This window comes from Polypterus senegalus, chromosome 7 (genome assembly GCF_016835505.1).
Source record: "Polypterus senegalus isolate Bchr_013 chromosome 7, ASM1683550v1, whole genome shotgun sequence".
Classification (NCBI taxonomy): Eukaryota; Metazoa; Chordata; class Cladistia; order Polypteriformes; family Polypteridae; genus Polypterus; species Polypterus senegalus.
The window spans coordinates 144,842,030-144,863,417 of record NC_053160.1 but is presented as its reverse complement, the minus strand read 5'-3'; the positions used below and the strand labels follow the sequence as shown (position 1 = coordinate 144,863,417).

General features: G+C 38.0%; 1 protein-coding gene across 1 annotated transcript; it reads left to right on the top strand.

Annotated features, from left to right (window-relative positions):
* Positions 1 to 2,197: 2,197 nt before the first annotated feature.
* LOC120532895 (interferon alpha-inducible protein 27-like protein 2A) lies at positions 2,198 to 15,549 on the top strand. Its single transcript, XM_039759368.1, has 5 exons — positions 2,198 to 2,323; positions 9,003 to 9,032; positions 10,355 to 10,396; positions 12,574 to 12,735; positions 15,379 to 15,549. Exons 1-5 carry the CDS (start codon positions 2,269 to 2,271, stop codon positions 15,501 to 15,503), a joined length of 414 nt encoding a protein of 137 aa, XP_039615302.1. The 5' UTR covers positions 2,198 to 2,268; the 3' UTR covers positions 15,504 to 15,549.
* Positions 15,550 to 21,388: the final 5,839 nt, after the last annotated feature.

Below are 21,388 nucleotides of genomic sequence, written 5' to 3'. Positions count from 1 at the left end.
ACAAGTTACACCGGGGGCAGCACGGTGGTGCAGTGGTAGTGCTGCCACCTCGCAGTTAGGAGACCCGGGTTTGCTTCCCGGGTCCTCCCTGCGTGGAGTTTGCATGTTCTCACCGTGTCTGCATGGGTTTCCTCCAGGTACTCCGGTTTCCTCCCACAGTCCAAAGACATGCAGGTTAGGTGCATTGGCGATTCTAAATTGCCCTTAGTGTGTGCTTGGTGTGTGTGTGTGTGTGTGTGTGTGCGTGCCCTGCAGTGGGCTGGCTCCCTGCCTGAGGTTTGTTTGTTTTGGCTCCAGCAGACACCCGTGACCCTGTAGTTAGGATATAGCGGGTTGCATAATGGATGGATGGAATTTACACCAGAACAAGGAAGTGTGAAACAGGATGAGGACTATCACTGGTTACAAACAGGGTATGAAACATGCAGAGGAAGGGAGCAAGAACAGAGCTCATAAATTAAACCAGTTCTACAACATGTTTAACTCATTCTTGTTAATCCATCCCACTCCCAGTACTGCTAGTCTCTGTGTGGAAGCTAAGGAGGTTCTGGAATCCCTACTGCCACCTGCACCCTACACACCTTACCCTGCAATGGCATCGCTGCTGTGGTCTCCACACCACTTTCTGGACTGTTTGTGTTGATTAAGTAAGGAGAGAACTGGAAAACTCTGAATGAACATGGCTGCTCTGGATGGAATCACACCCACGGTGTTGACAATAAGTGCTGGCCAGATCTGTGGAGTTCTTCAGTGTCTGTTCTCCCCTTCTGTATTTGCAGAAGGTTGCATACTGTAGCTGTGGGAAACATCTTGTGTAGTTCCAGTGCCAAAGAAAGGACATTTCCATGATCCCAAGGACTTCAGACTAGTTGCTCTTAACTTCATATATCACAAAGACCTTTAAACCAGGTCCAACCCCTGGTTTTAGAACATCTGGATCCATTGCAGTTTGCCTATCAGATAGAGATAGGTGTGGAGGATGCTCTGATCTATATGCTCCAAATGGCCTAATCCCACCACAGTCAGAATAATGTTCTTTAGGTTTTCCAGTGTCTTTAAAACTGTTCTGCTTCATCAATTGGGGAAAAAACTCAAGGATTTGCATCTTGATAACCACACAACCTAGTGGATCATGGACTATCTGACCAACAGAGAGCATTTTGTAAGGCTAAGGGATTGTGTGTCAGAAATGGTGGTGTATAATAATGAAGCACCTCCCTTTAAAGCATCTGTCTCAGATTTCCAGGACAATGTCACCTACTGGAATTTCCATATGATTCTTCCAGCATAGGCTGCATTAACAATGGAGACAAATCCGAGTACAGGAAGGTTGTAGAGGACTTTGTCTTATGGTGTTGCGTTGCAGTGGTTCTTCCTAAATCAGCAAGACAAAAAAGCTGGCAGTGGACTCCCATCATACTAAGGAGCCTCTGAGACCAGTCACTGGGGAGAACTTAGAAGTGCTAGAGACCTATAAATACCTGTGGGTTCATATACACAACAAATTGGACTGGTCTGACAATACGAGGAGGGCCAGAGAAGACTGTATTTTCCAAGGAGACTCAGATCTCTTGATGTATGCATGTTCTAGTAGTAGCCAGTGTATTGTTTTATGCTGCAGTCTCCTGGGGAACAACTTGAGCTCAATGGATCCACAAACTTATCAGGAAAGAGGCTCCATCACATGGCTAGCCCTGGACACATTGGAAGCTGTTGTAGAAAAGAGGATGGTGGCAAAATTGGATGCCATCATGAAAAATCTCCTCCATCCCTTCCAGCAGGCCCTGTCTTGGAGCCACAATGTCATACCACCGCAGAGTTCTAAGAAGCACCGCTGGGGATATTTTCTACCTGCTATCAGGCAACTCTATACAGTACTTCCTCCTGAACTCTCAAACTAAATGCTCTAATTAAATACTCTAAGTTCATCTTGCAATATCTGCACAAGATATGTTATGTATTCATTTATTGATTGATTATTTCATTGTTTTATTTGTCCTATAAATTTGTGTCCTTTGTTTTTTATGTTTCTCCTGCTGTATTCATCTAAATTTCCCCCTTAAGATTATTAAACTTTACCTAATCCTTTCTCAAATATAATGACATTCATGTCTTGTTGTCTAAACTAATACATCTGGTCAGACTGGTTAGGTAGCCTCATTAGGCATATTAAATAGCTCCATCTTTATGCTTCTTACATATTTTCCTTTATTCCAGTAGGAATAGAACATTCACCAGGTAACACACACAAAAACCTGTGCATTAAACATGTACCAGAAGACTACTGCTGTTTTGTTCATAATTTTGATTATCACTTTCCAAGGTAAGATTTTAATCTTTACATTTTGTTTTGAATGATAATGTATAACGACAATATTTCATATTCATAATAAAATATTGAAAATATATTTTTGATGCTGGGAGAATGCAGCTGACTTGGAATAGGAACACATTTTAAGGCATGCAACCTCTGACTGTGTTATTTAATGAAGTAAATATAGTGTATAATATTTATTTAAATGCTACATTGTCACACATATAGTCTCCTAAAACACCCAACAGCGTTTGGCTGGTTAAAACTAAATGTGTTGCAATCAGAACTAATTACTGTGAATTTATCAGCAACACTATGGTGCGTCATTCACTTAAGATATGGTACTACTGTGAACATTGTTTAAGGCAGTGGTGCTATTTCCAGCAGCCCCCACTTTTGATAAAACATTTCAGCCTTCTTACTGTGTTTTGTCTATAGAAATCAGAAGGTGTCCAGACCATTAAAGATTTATATGTTAACATAAGTTATAATGGTTATAAGCTTTTTGCCCAAGTTCATTAAACACAAGTAGACAGGGTTGGCATATTTCCTTGACCCCCCCCAGATATCTGTGCAAATTCATGAGTGCACCCAATATTTGAAATTCTAACCAAATTTAACTACCTTTAGGGAAAATGAATCTAAGAGCTATCTTTTGAGGACCAGTGTTCCACTAGTTAACATTACTCAAAACCATAACTATTAATGTTCGTGTTTGATTATAATCTTTGATGAAAAATGATTGTATTGAAAGAATAGCTTTTTGATTTTCTTCTCTTCTAGAAAAAAATATTGTTAAAAGAATATATTAGAAGGATATTGGAAACAATTGAAACAATCTTGCTGTATAGGGTAACAAACAGCAAATTCTTCTCAGGAAGCCTAAATCGCTTTTATCTGTACATGTGAATTTTACAAAAAATTAAGAATAAAGATCAGAGGCTTTAGTTCAGACTCTGCATGGCTTGATAAACACTTGCTGTGCTAGTTTTCCTTATAGTATACAGTATATAGAGTGAGGTTTTTATTTTATTATCTTTATATTCTGTATCTAGAATGCAAATAAATGGTGCTATGTATTTATCACATTGATTTTAGTGAATGCATACTTAGACTGGTATATAAATATATAAAGGGATTATGGAAGAAGCATCAAGTCATCTAGACTTTGTATAGTTATGAAATAATACCCTTATTGACCTTTCATTACTGCTGTGAAGGTGAAAGAAATAAGGTTAAGTTTCGTTTCTGACGAAACCTACTTATGTATTGAACTTCTGTCTTTCATTCCTATGAGGAACACCTGTCCCTTTTGTTTATTGCTTGTTACAGAGAATAATTTCAAGCATGTATGCTTTATAGCTTTGACTTCCACAGTGTATTAGTTCAGTGTAATTAAATTAATTTTATTATCCTAAGAAAAAATATAAGAACAGAAGGGCTAAAAACATAATATGTAAGCAATTTGAATCCACGTTGACTTTTGCAACTACAACTTTGTGATTCTACAGTATAATAATAATTCATTACATTTAAATAGCGTTTTTCATAGTGAGTGGGGAGCCACTGTAACCACCTTTAATGAGCAGCATCCCCCTGGAGATGATGCAACGACAGCCATTTTGCGTCTGTATGCTCACCATACCTTAGCTGTTAGGCGGTGAAGGGGTGAGTGATAGTTAGCCAATTAGAGGCAATCAATGCATACATTTACTCCAGCTGGTCCATTGGTTTATACTCAAATGACTTATATAAAATAACTCTATTTTATTATATTCTAGGTTTTTTTATATCTTTTTGGTAGAGCCACCACTCTTGAAATTTCTGTGTACATAACAACTGTCCAGTCTTGTTTAATTCAAGACATCTGCTGATTTCTTAATCATCTCTTAGTCAACTTTCATTTCATTTTGTTGTTCACTTGACCTTTTTCTTCTTTCTTGATATGCCTGAAAAGGTCTTTATGCTATTACTTTAAGATGAATGCTATGTTACCTGTGGTCGCTGAAAGTCAGGAACGACAGGAGTCTCATGAATTTAAAGTAGGAGAATCTTTTTTATACTTGGTGAGCAGGATGCTGCAGCAGCTGTCAAAATCAGCCTGTCTGAGCAGGGAGTTTCCCTTTTTTATACCCTGCTTGTTAACCTCTTTTGAGTGGAAACTTGCACAAGCAGTTAACATTACACAATGTTAGTTTTAATTTAACTTAAGAGAAACCCAAAAACAATCCCACAGCTTTAACTAATTTACTTAGATTAGTAAGCATGCTCTTCAAAGCTGGTCAGAGCTAGTTTCGAAATATCATAGGGTGTATATGGATCAGCAGTTTTCTTTTGCAGAGACATGCACTTACTTCCTTATTTGGCACACAAACAGCTGTTTTATAAGAGTAAAGTGATAATAATATCTCTGCAGCTCTTTAGCAGTTTCAACCAAGAATCTTACCTATGTTAGCTTAATTTATACTTAGCATTACATAGATACATGATTTTCCTTTTAATCATGACTCCTTGTTCCCTTCTTTCTCATACTCTAAAATTATTCTTCCACAGGCTGCTGGTACACTTATCTACTTAACAATATAATGAATATAATTCATTGTAAATAATTATAATTGGTATTTTTCTGTGTAGTTTTTATATGATATTTTTTGTGCAGAACAAAAAATAGCTCATGACACCCTTTTCTGGCCCATTGCAATTTATTAAATTTTTTCTACTGTAGTCTTTCAGCTGTAAATATAAAATGTTGTCACTTCTTAAGCATAAATGTTCAGTGTCTTTGCTTCTTAGTTTTGTGGCATAGTAATACATTTACTTTTCTTCCATTATATTTAAACTTTGCAGCTTAAAGTAATTAAGAAAAGTGTATAAGAGATGTTGTAAAAATGTTTTCAGATACTCTAAATATTAGCACTGTCCTTTATCAAATCAAATCTGGGTATGCTAAAACATTATGGCTTTTACTTACTGGACAGTATTGATGAAGGGTTATTAAAAGAAGAAAAACATACAGAATGTCAGGTCTGCCTTGACCAGCTGGTCTACTGAAAGGTTTGCCCAGTTTTTCCCTACTGCACAATTAAAGTTTATCCTCGTCTGTAACTCTGTTGTTTTCATCCCCACAGCAAACTCATGAAACTTCATGTCAATGAGCTCTGAAAAAGGAGGCAAATTCTTCCCTTTCTGTAGCATTCTTGGAACCAGTTCCAGAGTCAAGGCTATAGCACAGTTCCAGGGCATACTAGCCCAAAGAATTTCCCTCTGGCAATCCTTGCTTCTCTGAGTCCATTTTGTATTATCATCTCCACCCTAACACTAAAACACCCTACCTACCAAGTTATGGACAATACTGGTGATCGCACTTGCTTGGTCTCATTCCATGATGGTTTGCAGGGCCTTTACAGGGTGTGACTAGAAATCGGCTGCCTGATTTTCTGGAATTACCTTGTGGGGAAGGTACACCATAACAATAGTTTTTTCATAATTTCTCAAATGTTCTTGTTTTTTTTTTCTCAGCTTATTATTTTTTTCACTGTTCAAAGAGAATGAGTTTTGTTTATTCTCTCAAGAAATTCAATTATGCATTTAATATTCCACTTCCTTGACTATAGGAAAATTGCTCCTTCTTAAGACGAATCTTTCTCAGAATAATTGCAGGTTTTCAGTCTGCAACTTTCACAATTTCTTTATTATCCCAGTGTTATCAGTTTCTTTGAAACCTACTGTATATGATACCCTAAAAGTAAACCTTGATATTTGAATATCAAAGAATAAAACAAAAGTCAATCAGTTAGTTACACATACAATTCAAAAATTACAAGAAAAAAGAACTAAATAAGGTAAGGAAAGAAAAAAATCTGAACAATCTAAAGAAATATAAAGTTAGAGTATTGTCATTATATACTAATATATATGAGTTTGGTGAGAAGGTCAGATGGCCAGGAGGACAGACAGAAAAAAAAAACTCCAGTTATGGTTGAGAAAAAAACTAAATCTGTAGGTATTCCAAGGCATAAAGACCACCGGCCCCCACTGAGCATTCCACTTAACATAAATGTTCATAATTCATCCCTCTTTTTTTTCAGGGTTCATGAGATAGGATTTGATAAAGTTGGTCTCCTGGACAGACGGTCTATCCGCCTTCATTTCATCATCATAGGTGGCTGCATGGTACCTTGACCATGTAGTGGTGGTGCCGATTGCCACCACAGAAGAACTGGAAAAGACAGCAGACAATAGTAGAGATTAGATTAAAGATTGCAGATTCCTGAAGAATATGATAATGCTATGCCCATACTGTCTATTAGGAATACAACTAAAATGTAGCTATTGTGAGGTTTATGAATTCATTTAGGACATCCCCCAATGGGATGTCACACCGAAGGATGCCTGCCATGTAGGTGGAGGACTGTTTGTCTGTTGCTGAGGCAGCCACAGAAACAACTATGAGCCGATCTGGGCGGTCTCATGGTCTGGAATCCCCACAGATTTTATTTTTCTCCAGCCGTCTGGAGTTTTTGTTTTTTCTGTCCCCTGGCCATTGAACCTTACTCTTATTCAAGTTAATGTTGATTTATTTTGTTTTATAATTGTGTCTTTCATTTTTCTATTCTTTAATATGTAAAGCACTTTGAGCTACTGTTTGTATGAAAATGTGCTATATAAATAAATGTTGTTGTTGTTGTTGTTGATCGAGGTCGCACTATATCCTCCAAAGTCTCCAATGGGTGATGCAAGGGACATTATAAAGGCAGGGAACAGTATTACTTGGCCACTAACCTGGCCCCGACTATGCCCGTTTGCTGTGTCTGTATATAGGAGAGTGGTACATCCCGCATTTTGCTGGTTTTGCAAAAGTACTGAGACTCAACCTTGTGTTTTGGGGTACAAGACAGGGACTCACGTGTCACACTATGAAAAAGCCATATTAAAATAATGGGATTTTGGCAGTTTTTAAAATGATCCATTGTATTAGCCTGACAAATTTCTATTGCTAAGATATTCCAGATTTTAGGTGTATAACAGTAAAAGGCTGCCTCACCATTTCTTTAATGCTTGGCTCTTGGAATTATAAGAAGACCACCATCAGAAGATTAGGTTACTACTTGGAGTGTAGGGGCACATGTATTCTAAAATAAAGGACGGGTTGAGATTATTCAAGGTTTTATAAACCATTAGTAAACCATTAGTAATATTTTAAAGTCAATTCTGAATGACAAAGGTAGCCAATGTAACAGTGCTAAAGCTGTGAGATGTGCTCAGATTTTCTTTTTCCAGTTAGCTTGAAATTGATGTATTTCTTAGGTAGTCCTGTTAGGTGTGCATTACATAATCTAGTTGACTAAAAACAAAAGCTAATTTTTCAACATCTTGTAAAGTTTTAAGTGGTCTAACTTTTACTATATTCCTTAAGTGAAAAAATGCAGTACTAGTAATCTGATTAATATGTGAGTTAATATTGAGGTCAGAGTGAATGATTACCTCTAAATTCTTTACCTTGACTTTTAATCCTAAGGGATCAAGTATATTTTGTAACACTCTCCCTATTTCCATGTATTCCAGTCACTAAGAGTTCTATTTTTTCATTATTTAGTTTGAGAAAGTTTTTACCCATCCAATCGGAAATACTGCTAAGGCATTGGATTGGAGAAACAAGGATGTCAGGGTGACAGTTGTGTGTCATCTGCATGGCTGTAATAACACACCTTGTGCTTTTAGATAATCTGACCTAATGGAAGCATGTAGATTGAAAATAGCAGTGAACCCGGAACAGATCCTTCTGGTAAAAAATATACAATATCATAGGTCTCCGAAGTACAATCACCATAACCAACAACCTACGACTACCTTGGCTTGGCTTAAGCCAATTTAAGACGTTAAGATGTTGCCGGGGAGGCCCACTCATTGTCAAAGGTGATTTATAAGACTACTGAGGTCTATGGTGTCAAATGCTGCACTCAAGCCTAAGAGAACAAGAACAGATATACAGTACAGCCTCTGTCCAGACCCCCCAACAAATCAGTGGCAAAAAATCACAAACCACTTGGGTAAATGAAGAGCATACCTGGATTCCAGCAGAATAAAAGGGTTTGTCTTGGGAGAAATTATTCTGCATTCTTACTTGCCTTTTTAAGTTATTTATTGTTGCAGTCCTTAACAGATTTTTGGAGTGGTTTCTCTTCTTCGCTGTTTACTTCTGCATTAATCTACTCCTCACATTAGTTAGGCACCTTTGATTCTTTCCCCAGTGCTAGCTTGTAATAAATGTGTGTATATCAGCGCAAATTGGGATAACAATGTAACATCTGCCACTTCCTCTGCAGAGCTGACATGATTGGTAGATGTATTGTGTTGGGCAGAGTCACCTGATATGTCAGCATCTCCTAAAATACCTTCTGGACACCTAATGCTCACAACATTTGCTGGTGTAAACTTAATGGCAACAGACAGATTTAGGTTGTAGGTAACCATAAGTTAATGTATGTTTAATTACATTAGGGATTTTTTTTAGCTTTTATTTGATTTTTTTTTATTTCATTTAGTTTATCGTCTAAGATACCCAGTGATGACTTTACGTCTTGTTTATTATTTTTTGCCTTCAGTCAGTTTGATAAAGAAAGGCTATGACTGCCCGCAGTCCCATGTGATTAAGTTGTTTAACTTTGATATATTTTCTGTTTTCTAGGAGAAGGAAAAAGCAGTTCTGAGGATGAAGGTGAGTCTTTACCATGCTAATCCAAACAGTCATTCAAAACTGAAAATACTTCTACATAATACTTCACAGTTGTATTTTAGAAAAAAAAAAGAGTTAAATTGATCAATTTCTTCAAATGTTATCAGAACAAATAAATTCTTGTGCATTCCCTTTATAAATGTTTTTACAATGTCAATTAACATATTAGTTTCTCTCCCTTTTAACTCCGACTTGAGAGTTATTGATCCCTAACTCTAAAAAAAAAAAAAAACAATTCTTTAATGGCACTAAATGGTTCTTTACTGGGTTGTGTGGTTCCTTGTAGAACGATTACTTTACCAAGCATCATTAAATTCTGGGAGGGGTTCTTTGCATATGAAGTTGATTATTTGTGCTTAGAGAAACACCCTAATGTCCAGAAAAAAAATCTTTAATGTTTGGCAGTCTACATAAGAGGAGACTAACAGATTAAGAAAACCTGAACTTAACCTGTGTGATTGTATGTCGTGAGAGTCCCTTTAAAAGTAGGAACCATTGGTATTTCACAAATCTGTTACCATCTATTCATGTCATTTACTATATGGAACTGGTTACGGATCTAAATAAAGGTTCTTTCTGGAATCTTCATGTGGATGGGTCTTCTGGGAACCAAAAACACTTCCTCTATGACATGTCTCTGAAGAACCACCTTTATTTTTAAGAGTGTGGTTGAATAATAATCTAAGCACTTCAAAACGTTCATGTACTGATCTCAAATTGAAATGGAAGTAACAGTCATTGAAAGTATATTTATATATGAAAAACATTTTTATGAAATATGAAAGTTTTCAAAACACTGTGGAAAATCTTCCTCATATAATGTTTGTCTTTGGCGCCATAGACTAAGTCTCTACCAAACCATTCTAGTCCATTGTTGAATAAACTATTTCTTTTTTACATTTTTTTTTAAATTTATGTTAATACTGATGCCAACAGTGTTAACAATTTTATATTGTAATTTCAGTTTTACGTCATTGCCATAACAGCTGACATCACACTTGCAATGTAAAATCAGAAGCAAAACTTGAAAACATGAAATAAAAACACGTAACAATCAGGATAAGCTTTGTATGCTTAACTATTTTAGGAAATATCAATACATTGTTGTCTACTTTATGGTAATACTGCCTTCTTTCCTTTTTTGACCATAGAGGCATAATTTGCTGTGTATACAATTTATTTTAAAACCACAACCCACATTAAATATTGTTGATTCAAAGATTTTAGTTCATGTATGAATTAAATAAAAAATGTCTCCTGTTTTCATTATGATTTTAATGTGTTTTTCTCATTTTTATGAACAGGTGGAAGCCTTTTTAATTATGCACTACTGATTGGAGGAGCAGGTAATTCTAAATGAAGTAATATTAAATACTAAAGAAACTCAAAATTATCATAGTACCACAGGAGAGAAGAACAGAATTCTGCTTAATTCTGATTTATTTTAGGAAGACAGTCCTGTTTAAATGCAAAACTTTTAAATCGGAGTTTTTATTCTTCCTTTATAAGCAACTTTCAGGTTACATGAGTAAAATCACATAGTTCTGGGTACTTAAGTTTTTAAACAGTCAAGTGACACATTTTTTCCAAATTAAATTTCAGACAAAAAATCTACCAGTACTAGCTGAACAATAAAATAAATACTATGAATAATTTTCTGACTGACAAAAAAAAGATAATAAAAAAGCAAGTTTTGCACTCTGACTAAAACCCTTTGTTTTTGTTAATTAATCCTGATTTATTTTTTCAAACATATTAAACATTTACATGATAATTCTCTGCAGTGGGTTGGCACCCTGCCCAGGATTGGTTCCCGCCTTGTGCCCAGTGTTGGCTGGGATTGGCTCCAGCAGACCACCGTGACCCTGTGTTCGGATTCAGCGGGTTGGAAAATGGATGGATGGATGGATGGATGATAATTCTGGTCTTTTAACCAGCATTGCAGTGTTCCACTGTTAACGCATAAGTTCATTATTTTTAAAATTTTAGTTATTTCTTCACAAACATAGTACAGGTAGTAGTCAACCACCTCTGCATGTCTTCTCAGGGTTTGACTTCTGTAATAATCTTTCACATCTCAAAAGGCAGAATCACCGTAAACTGTTTGTGCCACATGAATGTTTTGTTTTGATTTACTTCCATATTTTTGTGAGAACTCACACAAGCAAATCGAAAATGCATCCTCACTATGAGAAAAATAGTACCAGCAATATGTGATAAAATGATTATTTGCAGATCCCTTTTGTTGTCACAAACCAGTGTCAGAAACACAAAAGGCAACATACGTCTGAAACATGGAAAGCATGTTTTCTTATACAGAAAGTTTTGCTGCTTTTTAGGCTTTTATTTTCTGGTGATGCCACATGGCCCTTTAACCTCAATTTTAAAGTGCAAGTATGGGCAAGATATTTTTTAAAATATGCCATGTTTGTGCAGAAATAACTGTGACTTGAAAAATGCCAAACCTATCCTTTAAGCAAACTTGTCAAGGTGTTTTATTTAATTTAGATTTTACAATCTAAATTATTAAGATGTGACAAATTTGTAAAACACTTTAAAGGCCAGTGTTTCTCAAAAGCATTAAGTTTACATTTTCTTAAGTTATTTTATGGTTTTGGACCTTTAGGTCAGCTCAGCACAATATAGATGTACTGTATACTGAGCAGATTTGCATGTTTGGATCACTGTTGTGTAAAATTCAGCTAACTAAACCTAAGAGAGATACTGTATACAAGATACTGCAATGCCTGTTCATAAAACAATTAAGAATATTAGTTATTTTTTCAATTGGAAAGTCGCACATATAAATTAGAACACAGCATTATGCTAGCACACATACCGTACTGTATATCTTTTGGAACTTTTTAAAGGTTGTGGCCACCAGGGGGCACATCAGCCACCCAACCCTGACACAGACAGACTCTTGGCACAAGTCTTTACAACACACATGTTTTTCTTTTCTAGGGGAAACACTTGTCTTTTGTTCCCCCTACAGCACAGTACCATAAACAGAACACAGCACTTTTTCTTTTCCTTTGTTTCTTTTCTTCTTCTTCCTGCACTCCTGCACTTCCTCCCCGAATGGAGTGAGGCAGCTCCTTTTAAGCAGCTCCTGGGAGTGCTCCAGGTGGCTCTTCAGCGTTACCAGGAATTACTCCCAGGTGTGGTGGAAGTCCAATGTAAGGCTCTGCAGCTCCCACTGGTAGCCCCCATGGAACCTAACAGGCCTGTACCAAACTCCAATTCCCAGCATGCCCAGCAGGAATCCGTGGTGCCACAAACTGCCAGCGAGGGCTATCCTCTAGCATCCTCGGGAGGTAGTGCCTTGTGGATGTTCTCTGCCTGGGTCCTTCCATCCAGCTGCCGTCCTGGCCGGATATTGGCCATGTCAAGGTACACATTCATTGTACATACGGTATATTATTTGCCAGTTCTGACCTTGCATGGTCATTCCTTGCAGATTTGCCAGTTCTGATATTGCATGGTCATTCTTCACTGATTTCCATTTCTTCTTTCTTTTTAGCGGCAGGTGTGGTAGCTGCTCCTGTATTGTTGGGTGCAGTTGGTTTCACATCAGCAGGTATTGCAGCAGGATCTCTTGGAGCCAAGTTAATGTCTGTAAGTGCTATAGCCAACGGAGGAGGAGTTGCAGCAGGGGGTGCGGTTGCAGCTCTACAGTCTGCTGGTAAGTGGTGGTGCAAAGGATGAAGAATGCTGGTTGAATGAAATATTTTAAACTTCTGGTTATTAATGACCTCTTACTTAAAGAACTGAAAAAATTTAGTTTTTTAGCCCACAGCAACATGTTTTTTTATATTTTTATTAATTAATATTTTTTGTCTCAAAGCATGCTCAGTAATCCAGGTAAGGAAATTCTAGACAGCTGATTCTGTTCATCTGGACATAGTTTTTTTTTTCCGATATGTTTCATCACTCATCCAAGCGACTTCTTCAGTTTCAGTTGACTGCAGGTTTCTCCAACCTTATAAACATTACCTTGGCCTAATGACCGAAATAGCACCATTGACTAACAATGGGCCGTGTGATCAATGATATGCAAATTTTCCATTGGTCAATGGCCATGAGTATCATTTAATTATTAGTGAGTACTGAAGATTTTGCATAAACTGAACTGAAAAACCTTGCATTTGTAATTTGTGACTTAAGAGTAAGTCAGAAGCAAAGGTGTTGCCAGAATGGCACAGAAAAAGATGAAACTCCAAAAGAGTAGTCCTCCACCGTAGAAACAGACCTGCGTTGGCAGGGATGACTGTGACATAATAATGCCAATTGCATGGAATATGGTGAAGTTCCTACAGATAAACCACCAGTACAAACATAAAAAATGAAAGAAAGTGCCATTTCTAAATAGTCCAAAAGCAACCAATTTAACAGAAACAGTTGAAAACTCTTAAGATCAAGTAATTAAGCACATGCATCAAAGAGCCATTTACCGATAAGAGAACAAAGGGTGTGAACAGAGGGTGAGTGGGGTGGGATGAGTCCGGAAAGATCTTGATGCTTAAGGGCAGATGACTCCACATTTATTAGGAGTACTTTACCCTCTGTACCGAATAGGAATGACACAAAAAAGAGGTGTCAAAAGGCCACAAAACCAACTATGAGGTGGGTGACAGCGTAATATCCCTAGCTCAAGAAGATGGGGTTAGATTGCCCATTACAGTGCAGAAATGAAAGCGAAATGGATGCAACAATGAACATGGAAAGCATTTACTCCTCTGTTTTCTCACCCAGAGTTCCTGATTACTGCCAGTCAGGTAACGTCAGACAAATGCAGTCACAAGACATATCATTTGCATGAATTACAGGGTGAAGTCAGGATGTACTGGGAGGAGACCACAATCATTCCACCACACCTACTAGGGGGCTCCATTATGTTATTTCCTTATGGGAACTGGAAGCATGGCTCTTTTAATGGACACTGAGATGTCTGAAATGGAAAAGTTTGGCCTGATTCCCCAATATAACGAAAGAAAACATTTCCCAGGATGAGAAAGAATGTCCAGGGTGTAACTGGAAGTGACCCCAAGTTTTCTAATACAACATTAGCAGCAATCTAGGAGTCTGGAAGGCTGAAGGGTGAAGGAAGATAGATTCAAGAGAAAAACATCATAAAAGAAGTCATGTGTTAAGATAAAAGAGTTCTTGGTGTTGATGGAGAAAGTTAGCAAGAGTATAGCCATCCCTTCTGCTAGTCCAAGTCATAGGGCAGTTTATTCATCCATCCATTATCCAACCCACTATATCCTAACTACAGGGTTCACGGAGGTCTGCTGGAGCCAATCCCAGCCAATACAGGGCGCAAGGCAGGAAACAAACCCCGAGCAGGCCGTCCACCCACCGCAGGCACACACACCCACACACACACACTAGGGACAATTTAGAATCGCCAATGCACCTAACCTGCATGTCTTTGGACTGTGGGAGGAATCCGGAGTACCCGGAGGAAACCCACACAGACACAGGGAGAACATGTAAACTCCACACAGGGAGGACCCAGGAAGCAAACCCAGGTCTCCTAACTGCGAGGCAGCAGCGCTACCCACTGCACCACCATGCTGCCAATCAGTTAATCAGTTTCCACTTTATTTTCTGTGTGTTTTAAGAAATCTGTATCCGTATATTTTTGGTATAATCTATTATTGCATTATGCCTTGGGGTTGTTGCGGTGCTCTTAACCTGCACTTGTTGAGGAGTGTTGTACAAGAACAAATTATAGCATATTATTATATTGTATTTCTGAGATGGCAATGTTTAATTGGCCATCTAGCTCTGAGACAAGGACTACTTGTATTCTGTTATGTGTGTTGTATATGATATACTTTTTGGCAGCTATTGCATACCCAACCTAACTGAAAGGAGGTTCCTCTTTCTAATTGCCCTTCCTAATTTTTCTCCTGCATGGATTTTTTGAGGTTTTTTTTCTTGTCTTCCTAAAAAGCCAATGCTGGAGGGCTGTCAATTAAACAGGGCCTGTTGAAGTTCATTGAGAAATTCTTTGTGTGGTTTGGAGCTATAAAAAATTAATTGTTGTTATTATTATTACTAGCTTTGTATTGTTATTATTACTTGGCTATGTTACTCGTAAAGAAAGGTAGTAAATTGAATTTTAAAATATTTCATATCTCTTGCTTTATACATACTCTCAGATTTCTTCCTATGCCTTACTTTGGAATTTAGCTGTGCCATCTGTCTAAGACAGGTTGAAATTGAAATAATCAATGTAAAGTTAATCAACTGTTAAGTTTGCAGTGCACCATGCAATGCATATGTCTCTGTAATTTCATGTTTTTTATTCTTTACACAGGCACTGGACTGGGTTTGGCAGGAAATGCTCTGGCTGCTGCCTTTGGAAGTGCAACAGCTTCTGCAGTATTCAAAAAGCACAGAGCTCACCAGGATGCTTACATCTTGCCTGAAGAAGTGGCCTGAGTTGCCTCAAAAGCTTGGCATATAATAATCTTTTAGTTAGCAATAAAATGTGTCATTTTGCTTATTTTCTCTACATTCATAATGGCTAACACAGTACAACACCCTAGTACTAAGGATGAGCACTAAATAAGACACATTTATTGCAGAATGTCCATTCAGCCTCAGACACCTTCTAAATTGTAATCTGCATGTCTAACTTTTTAATCTGCCTCTGTATATAAATATATAATGATTGTACCTCTAAACAAACATGGTAATGAATGCCAATTAGTCTTACCATAAGCAATTGTAAGTAGACAAGTTTCTGTGCTTGATAAAACTCTCTGTGTGATTAGCATTATTTCTTACAGTGTTTATTATTTCCATAGAAATTCATTACAATTTATTATTGGCTGATAGTACAAGAAATAAACATACCTGAAATGAATTAAGACTGTTCCTCTGTCCCTCCCCTGTTATTCTTCAAACTCCAAAATATATCATCATGGTGTAAATTTGTATAATTTGTTCACAAGGCCTATAATTCAGGACTGAGACAAACAATAGTAATTTGACTGTTTCACATTGCAGTAACTTTGACAAATAATGCAAATTTACAATGTAATTTTTTTATGCTTTTTATCTGTATTTTTCAAAATCTTCTTTCCTTTCTTTTATTAACTAAAGAAGATTTGGTTTTGGTCAGGGACCTAAGTTGACGCCTTGTTTATTCAGACATGTGTAAAACGGATACATCAGGAGAGGAAACGTAGTCAAAAACAGTGTGGGGTTTTATTACCAGAAAGGACTAATCAGCGTGCATCTCAGCCAAAATGGATCTTAAGAATCAAAGTCAAAGTATGAAAAAATATTTAAGTTTATCTCACCAAAAAAAAATCAAAAAGTTCAGGAAAATTTTATAAATACAATTTTGGTTGTTGGACAATCATTAAGCATAACTTCTGTTCAAATAACATGTTGGATTTAACAGCTGTTGTTGTTGAATCTCATTTTCTTCTGATGGTATTACATTGTACAAGTAAAAATCCCAATGGGATTTCAACACTTTTCATCACAGTTCCGAATCTTGTACTGTACTGCATCTCATTTTACAGACGATCAGCATACTCTGTAGTGAACAGCCAGAGCACTTGCCTGCGGAGAGTATTCTCAAGACAGTTTCTCCCTCGGGCCGACAGAGGGCAGCCCCCTTGGTTTCCAGCAGGGCCATTGGTCATGATCAAGGGAGCGCAACCCTGTTGGGGGTGCATGGACCTTTTCAGGACCCTATTTGGCCACACTTCCGCCACATCTGGATGTGTGACTGGAAGAACCTCATTGGGCACGTGGAGCCAGTCACCACCAGTCAATGGCAAGAGTCGGGAGGAAGAAGACAAAGCCTGAGGAGGAGTGGAGGAGAAGGGACTGTGTTGTGCGTGTTGGTGATTTGTGCACTGTGTGCTGAATTGAAAAAACACCGGGTGTTGTGTGCTTAATGTGTGTTCTGCTTGTTTGTGTTGAGTTGGAGTGGCTGTACGCGCCCAGGGCTTCACAACTCATTCTCTCATTGAACAACAAACATGGAACTTTGAACAGAAAGATGATGTCTCCAAAATTCTTTGAGTTTCTCCTTTATTTACACATTTTCTTATTTTCTTGCAGCCAACAATTTTCCTTTACCATTTGTGGCATTTTTTGCATTGTTCATCCCAGTGAGCTCTCCTCGTTCTTTATCACCTACTGACACAAGCCCAGCCTTTATAACTCACGGCTTGCTATGATCAATCTCCAGAGTGCTGTGTCTGAATAGCTGAGGGTGCGGCACTACAAAGCTGACATGTGCTTCAGCTCTCTACAACTCTCTTTGATTTATTTTAAAATTATGTAAATAACAGATATGACTGAAAACACTGCTCTGCCATGTTTTTTACTAAAATTTTACATGTTCCTTATTAGGGTGCCGAATCCAAATCTAGCAAGAGAATATTTTAGAGGAAAAAAATATTTAAAATAATTATTTAAACTTGAAAAATGATAAATTACACATGTAACTGTTTTAAATAGAATTATTGCTTAAAAAAGTAATCACGTGGTAGTTTTCTTCCTCTTATAATCCTCTCAATGGTGGAATGACCAAAAGGTACCTGCCAGCATAGACTCGCTCCACTTTCCAAATATGTCTCTCCATTTGAGCAATTTCCCAGTAGAACCTCTTCCCCCATCCGTTGGAGACCACTCCCATGTTCTCAAGGGGAAAAAAATTAAGTGACAGTGCAGGAAATTCATTTTTAAAGACATGTTGCACCCAAGTGATATGTGTGAAAAGAGAAAGGTTCTTCAATTCTTTTCAAATTGAGGAATAATGTGGTCAAGGTAATGGATGGATCAATCCAACCTTGCATATTTCTGTAAAAGTTTTTTTATATAGCAGCTTTCTCTCTGACCCAGGTTCATTTCCTGGGTCCTCCCTGCATGGAGTTTGTATGTTCTCCCCGTGTCTGCGTGGGTTTCCTCCCACAGTCCAAAGACATGCAGGTTAGGTGCATTGGAGATTCTAAATTGTCCCTAGTGTGTGCTTGGTGTGTGTGTCTGTGTATGTGTGTGTGTGTGTGTGTGCACGCATCTTGCAGTGGGCTGACACCCTGCCCAGGGTTTGTTTCCTGCCTTGCACTCTGTGTTGGCTGGGATTGGCTCCAGCAGACACCCATGACCCTGTAGTTAGGATATAGCGGATTGGATAATGGATGGATGGAACTTTCTCCCTTCTGGACAATAAAAAGACATCTTTCAAACCTTCTAATTATAATCCTCTGGCTATTTTGAAGGAATAAGAAGAGCAAAAAGCGTGTAGCAAATACTTTGGCTTGTTTCCATCCAGTGGCTTAGCTAGGGGCAGGCAGAGGGGCGGACTGCCATGGGCAGCACATTATTGGGGGCGGCCTTATTGGCCAAAAGGCTCAGTGCAATTCATGTGTAAGCAGCAGGGTTAGAAAAAATATCATTCATGAATGAAAAAAGTAAAATTCTCTGATTTTTATCCACAAATTTTTCAAAAATAATTTTTAGGCTGTCCTAATGTGATGGCATCAGACACAGCAGTTGAAATTTATGAGGCAATAACAAAAATAAACATAAACATTACACCGATAATAATTTCTAGGAAGATAAACATCTAGTTTACAATTTCTAATTTCATTTTGTTATTAACCTGAATGTGTTCTTGCTCTGCGCAGAAAACATCCCCACCTATCACTTGTACACTACACTGGTTCTGGTTTTCGTAGTGTAATTATATTAAACTAATAATTAGAACACAGCTTATCAGTACTTCTATACTATATTCTTGTCTAGATGATGCTTATAAATAATTATATGTGAAAAATTATTGATGTTTCTCTATATATAAATAAATTTATGCAAAATCTATCTTAATTTTTCTCTATACATCATTTTCTTTTTCTGTTTAAATAGGTTAACATATTCTGATATGCTGGAGGGTGGCAAATTGAAGCACCACCCCGCCCCGAGCGGCACGAACTCCAGCTACGCCACTGTTTCCATCTCAACTAATGTTACGAACATGGCTGGTAGTTTTGAGCTCAAAATATACTTCTGATAATATTCGGAACATATGCCATAAAAGAAACAACTTATTTTTAAAAAATGTACAGTTTTTTTTCAAAATGGTATTTCATCTTGCAGGAACAGTTTGAAGTAGAAAAAAATCAAATTTCAGAAATGTATTCAGAGCACCTAAATCTATAAAGAACACAGATTTTTTTGCATGGGGGCATTTTGTTCGAAATGATTAAGTGGTGTGATGCCAGTTTCAGAGGCAACAAGTATCAACAGCCATTACTAGTATGCGCTCTACATGTTAAATCCTGTAGTTTGGCCTCAAATTGGATTGAATACCCCTGAAGTACAATATCCAGGGGCACCAAGTCTTAAAGAGAAACAATGGCTGCAGGTGAACGCCCACTGGCCAATAACAGGCAGTACAATGTCCAAACTTAAAAGTGGGACAGTGTGGTACAAGTTCTAGTAGGTATGGCCAGATGGCAGTTGTTTGCCACCCAACTGTTATGTGGCAGCACACAGTCCTGGAGTTTGTGACATGTTTGATATACTGACGAATCTGAACTGGCTTGGTGATCCAACATCTAAAGATGGGCTAGCATCCCATTCAGAGTTTTCCATCTGACTTTCACGTAATGGTGCTGGGAGAAGCTCAGGCTCTTTAAGACCTTGTAGTGAAAAAGGCAGCAGCAGTAAGTAAACAGATGGTTGATATTAAAATGGGCAAATGTTTTTCTTATTTTCACATATTGTTAGACGGCAATACAAATGAGCTGCCTGATATACCTTTCTGAAACCTGCTTAATTCAATTCAGAGTGATGGGGGTGTGAGAGCCTGTTCCAGCCATATTGGGCACAAGGCAGTGAACATCTCTGGGTGAGATGCCAGTCCACTGCAGGGTCACTCATATACACATAAAATTTAAAACAATAATAAGAAAAAAATGCATATTTTTGTTTCCCAGCACTGTGCAAACTCAAATATTTGCAGTGGAAAAGAGTGGCACAGTGGTACAATGACAGTGTTGCTGCCTTGCACCAAAGAAACTGGGGTCCATGTCTCAGGGGTCCCATTTCCCTGTGTCTCTGTGGGTTTCCTCTGGGAGATCTGGTTCCCCCCCAAACTCCAAAAACATGCAGGTTAGTTGGACTGGAGATGCTACATTGTGCCCATATTTATCAAGTGTTTTAGAATAGAAAGGGTTCCTAACTGGCTCCAAATTTCCCGAGTGATGGAAAAATGGTCCTACTCTTAGTTGTAATAGTACTTTTTATCAATTTTCCTAATTTAGGAAATTAATCCTAGCTTCACCAGGATTTAGGAGAGGTTGTGAGATTTTCTAACTCACTAGGAGCTTCCAGAAGATGGTGTTAACGCATATTTCTGTAAAGGCAGAATGTTTTTTAACCACTGGACAACAATGAACTCATAAAAAAGTATTGATTTGACAGATTTAGAATAAAATTCATAAATAATTCCATATGTCATGTGATCGATCCATCTGCATAAAGTAGCCATGCACAGTGAGCTGAAATGAAAGTGTCTATATGGAAGATGCAGCTTTACCATAGTGATGATTTGCATATGAAACAACCAACCATTTCTTGAACAATTCGTGAGGTAATACACAGATTTATACAACTCTCCACCACCTCACATGAGGTAATGTTAAAGCAAGTTGCATTCATACAAATCACTTGTTTTCCTAGAGCTGTTAGAGCAATTGATGGCACACATTTCAAGATCATTTCCCCAAGTGAGGATGAGCATGCATAAGTGAATTACAAGCAACATCACAGTACTGACACATAGGTGGATGCAAAATAGCACAAAACATGTTACTCTGAAGATTGGTAGAAATGGATGGGTGATTGAAAGTGACATGTCACACAGGTATGCTGAGTTCTGTATTCTTTAGATCTTTGGATCATTCATATTACACTTTACAAGCCCAGGAAGGTTCAAGTAGGCAAGTGAAATCTCCCAGGACATTGGATAAATAGAGCCTCACAGAAGATGTGAGGTCACAGAGAGAGGCATGGCATACAGTATGACTTGTGATGGACAGCTGGGTCCCATGCCCGGCTGGGATGCCCCTGCTGCATATGTTCGGGGAGCCACCATGGGCAGCTCAATACCTCCCGGGGCGCTTGGCGGCAGCCTCCCTGGCCGAATGTTCGCTTTCCCAGTCTCCCCGCATGGCTCCATGGGACATGGGACTCTGGAAGACAATCGGGATCAGTAGAAGAGTAAACACAACTTCAGAAATAGTACAAGAATAGCTGTGGCTAGTTTCAGTGGCTGTTAATTTATGAGGTGTTTCATG

Bases quoted from the DNA above. Each gene is read 5' to 3' on its own strand.
- LOC120532895 (XM_039759368.1), top strand. From the start codon at position 2,269: ATGTACCAGAAGACTACTGCTGTTTTGTTCATAATTTTGATTATCACT. The intron at 9,033-10,354 runs GTGAGTCTTTAC...TTTTATGAACAG, and splicing joins AAGCAGTTCTGAGGATGAAG to GTGGAAGCCTTTTTAATTAT. The intron at 12,736-15,378 runs GTAAGTGGTGGT...TTCTTTACACAG, and splicing joins TGCAGCTCTACAGTCTGCTG to GCACTGGACTGGGTTTGGCA.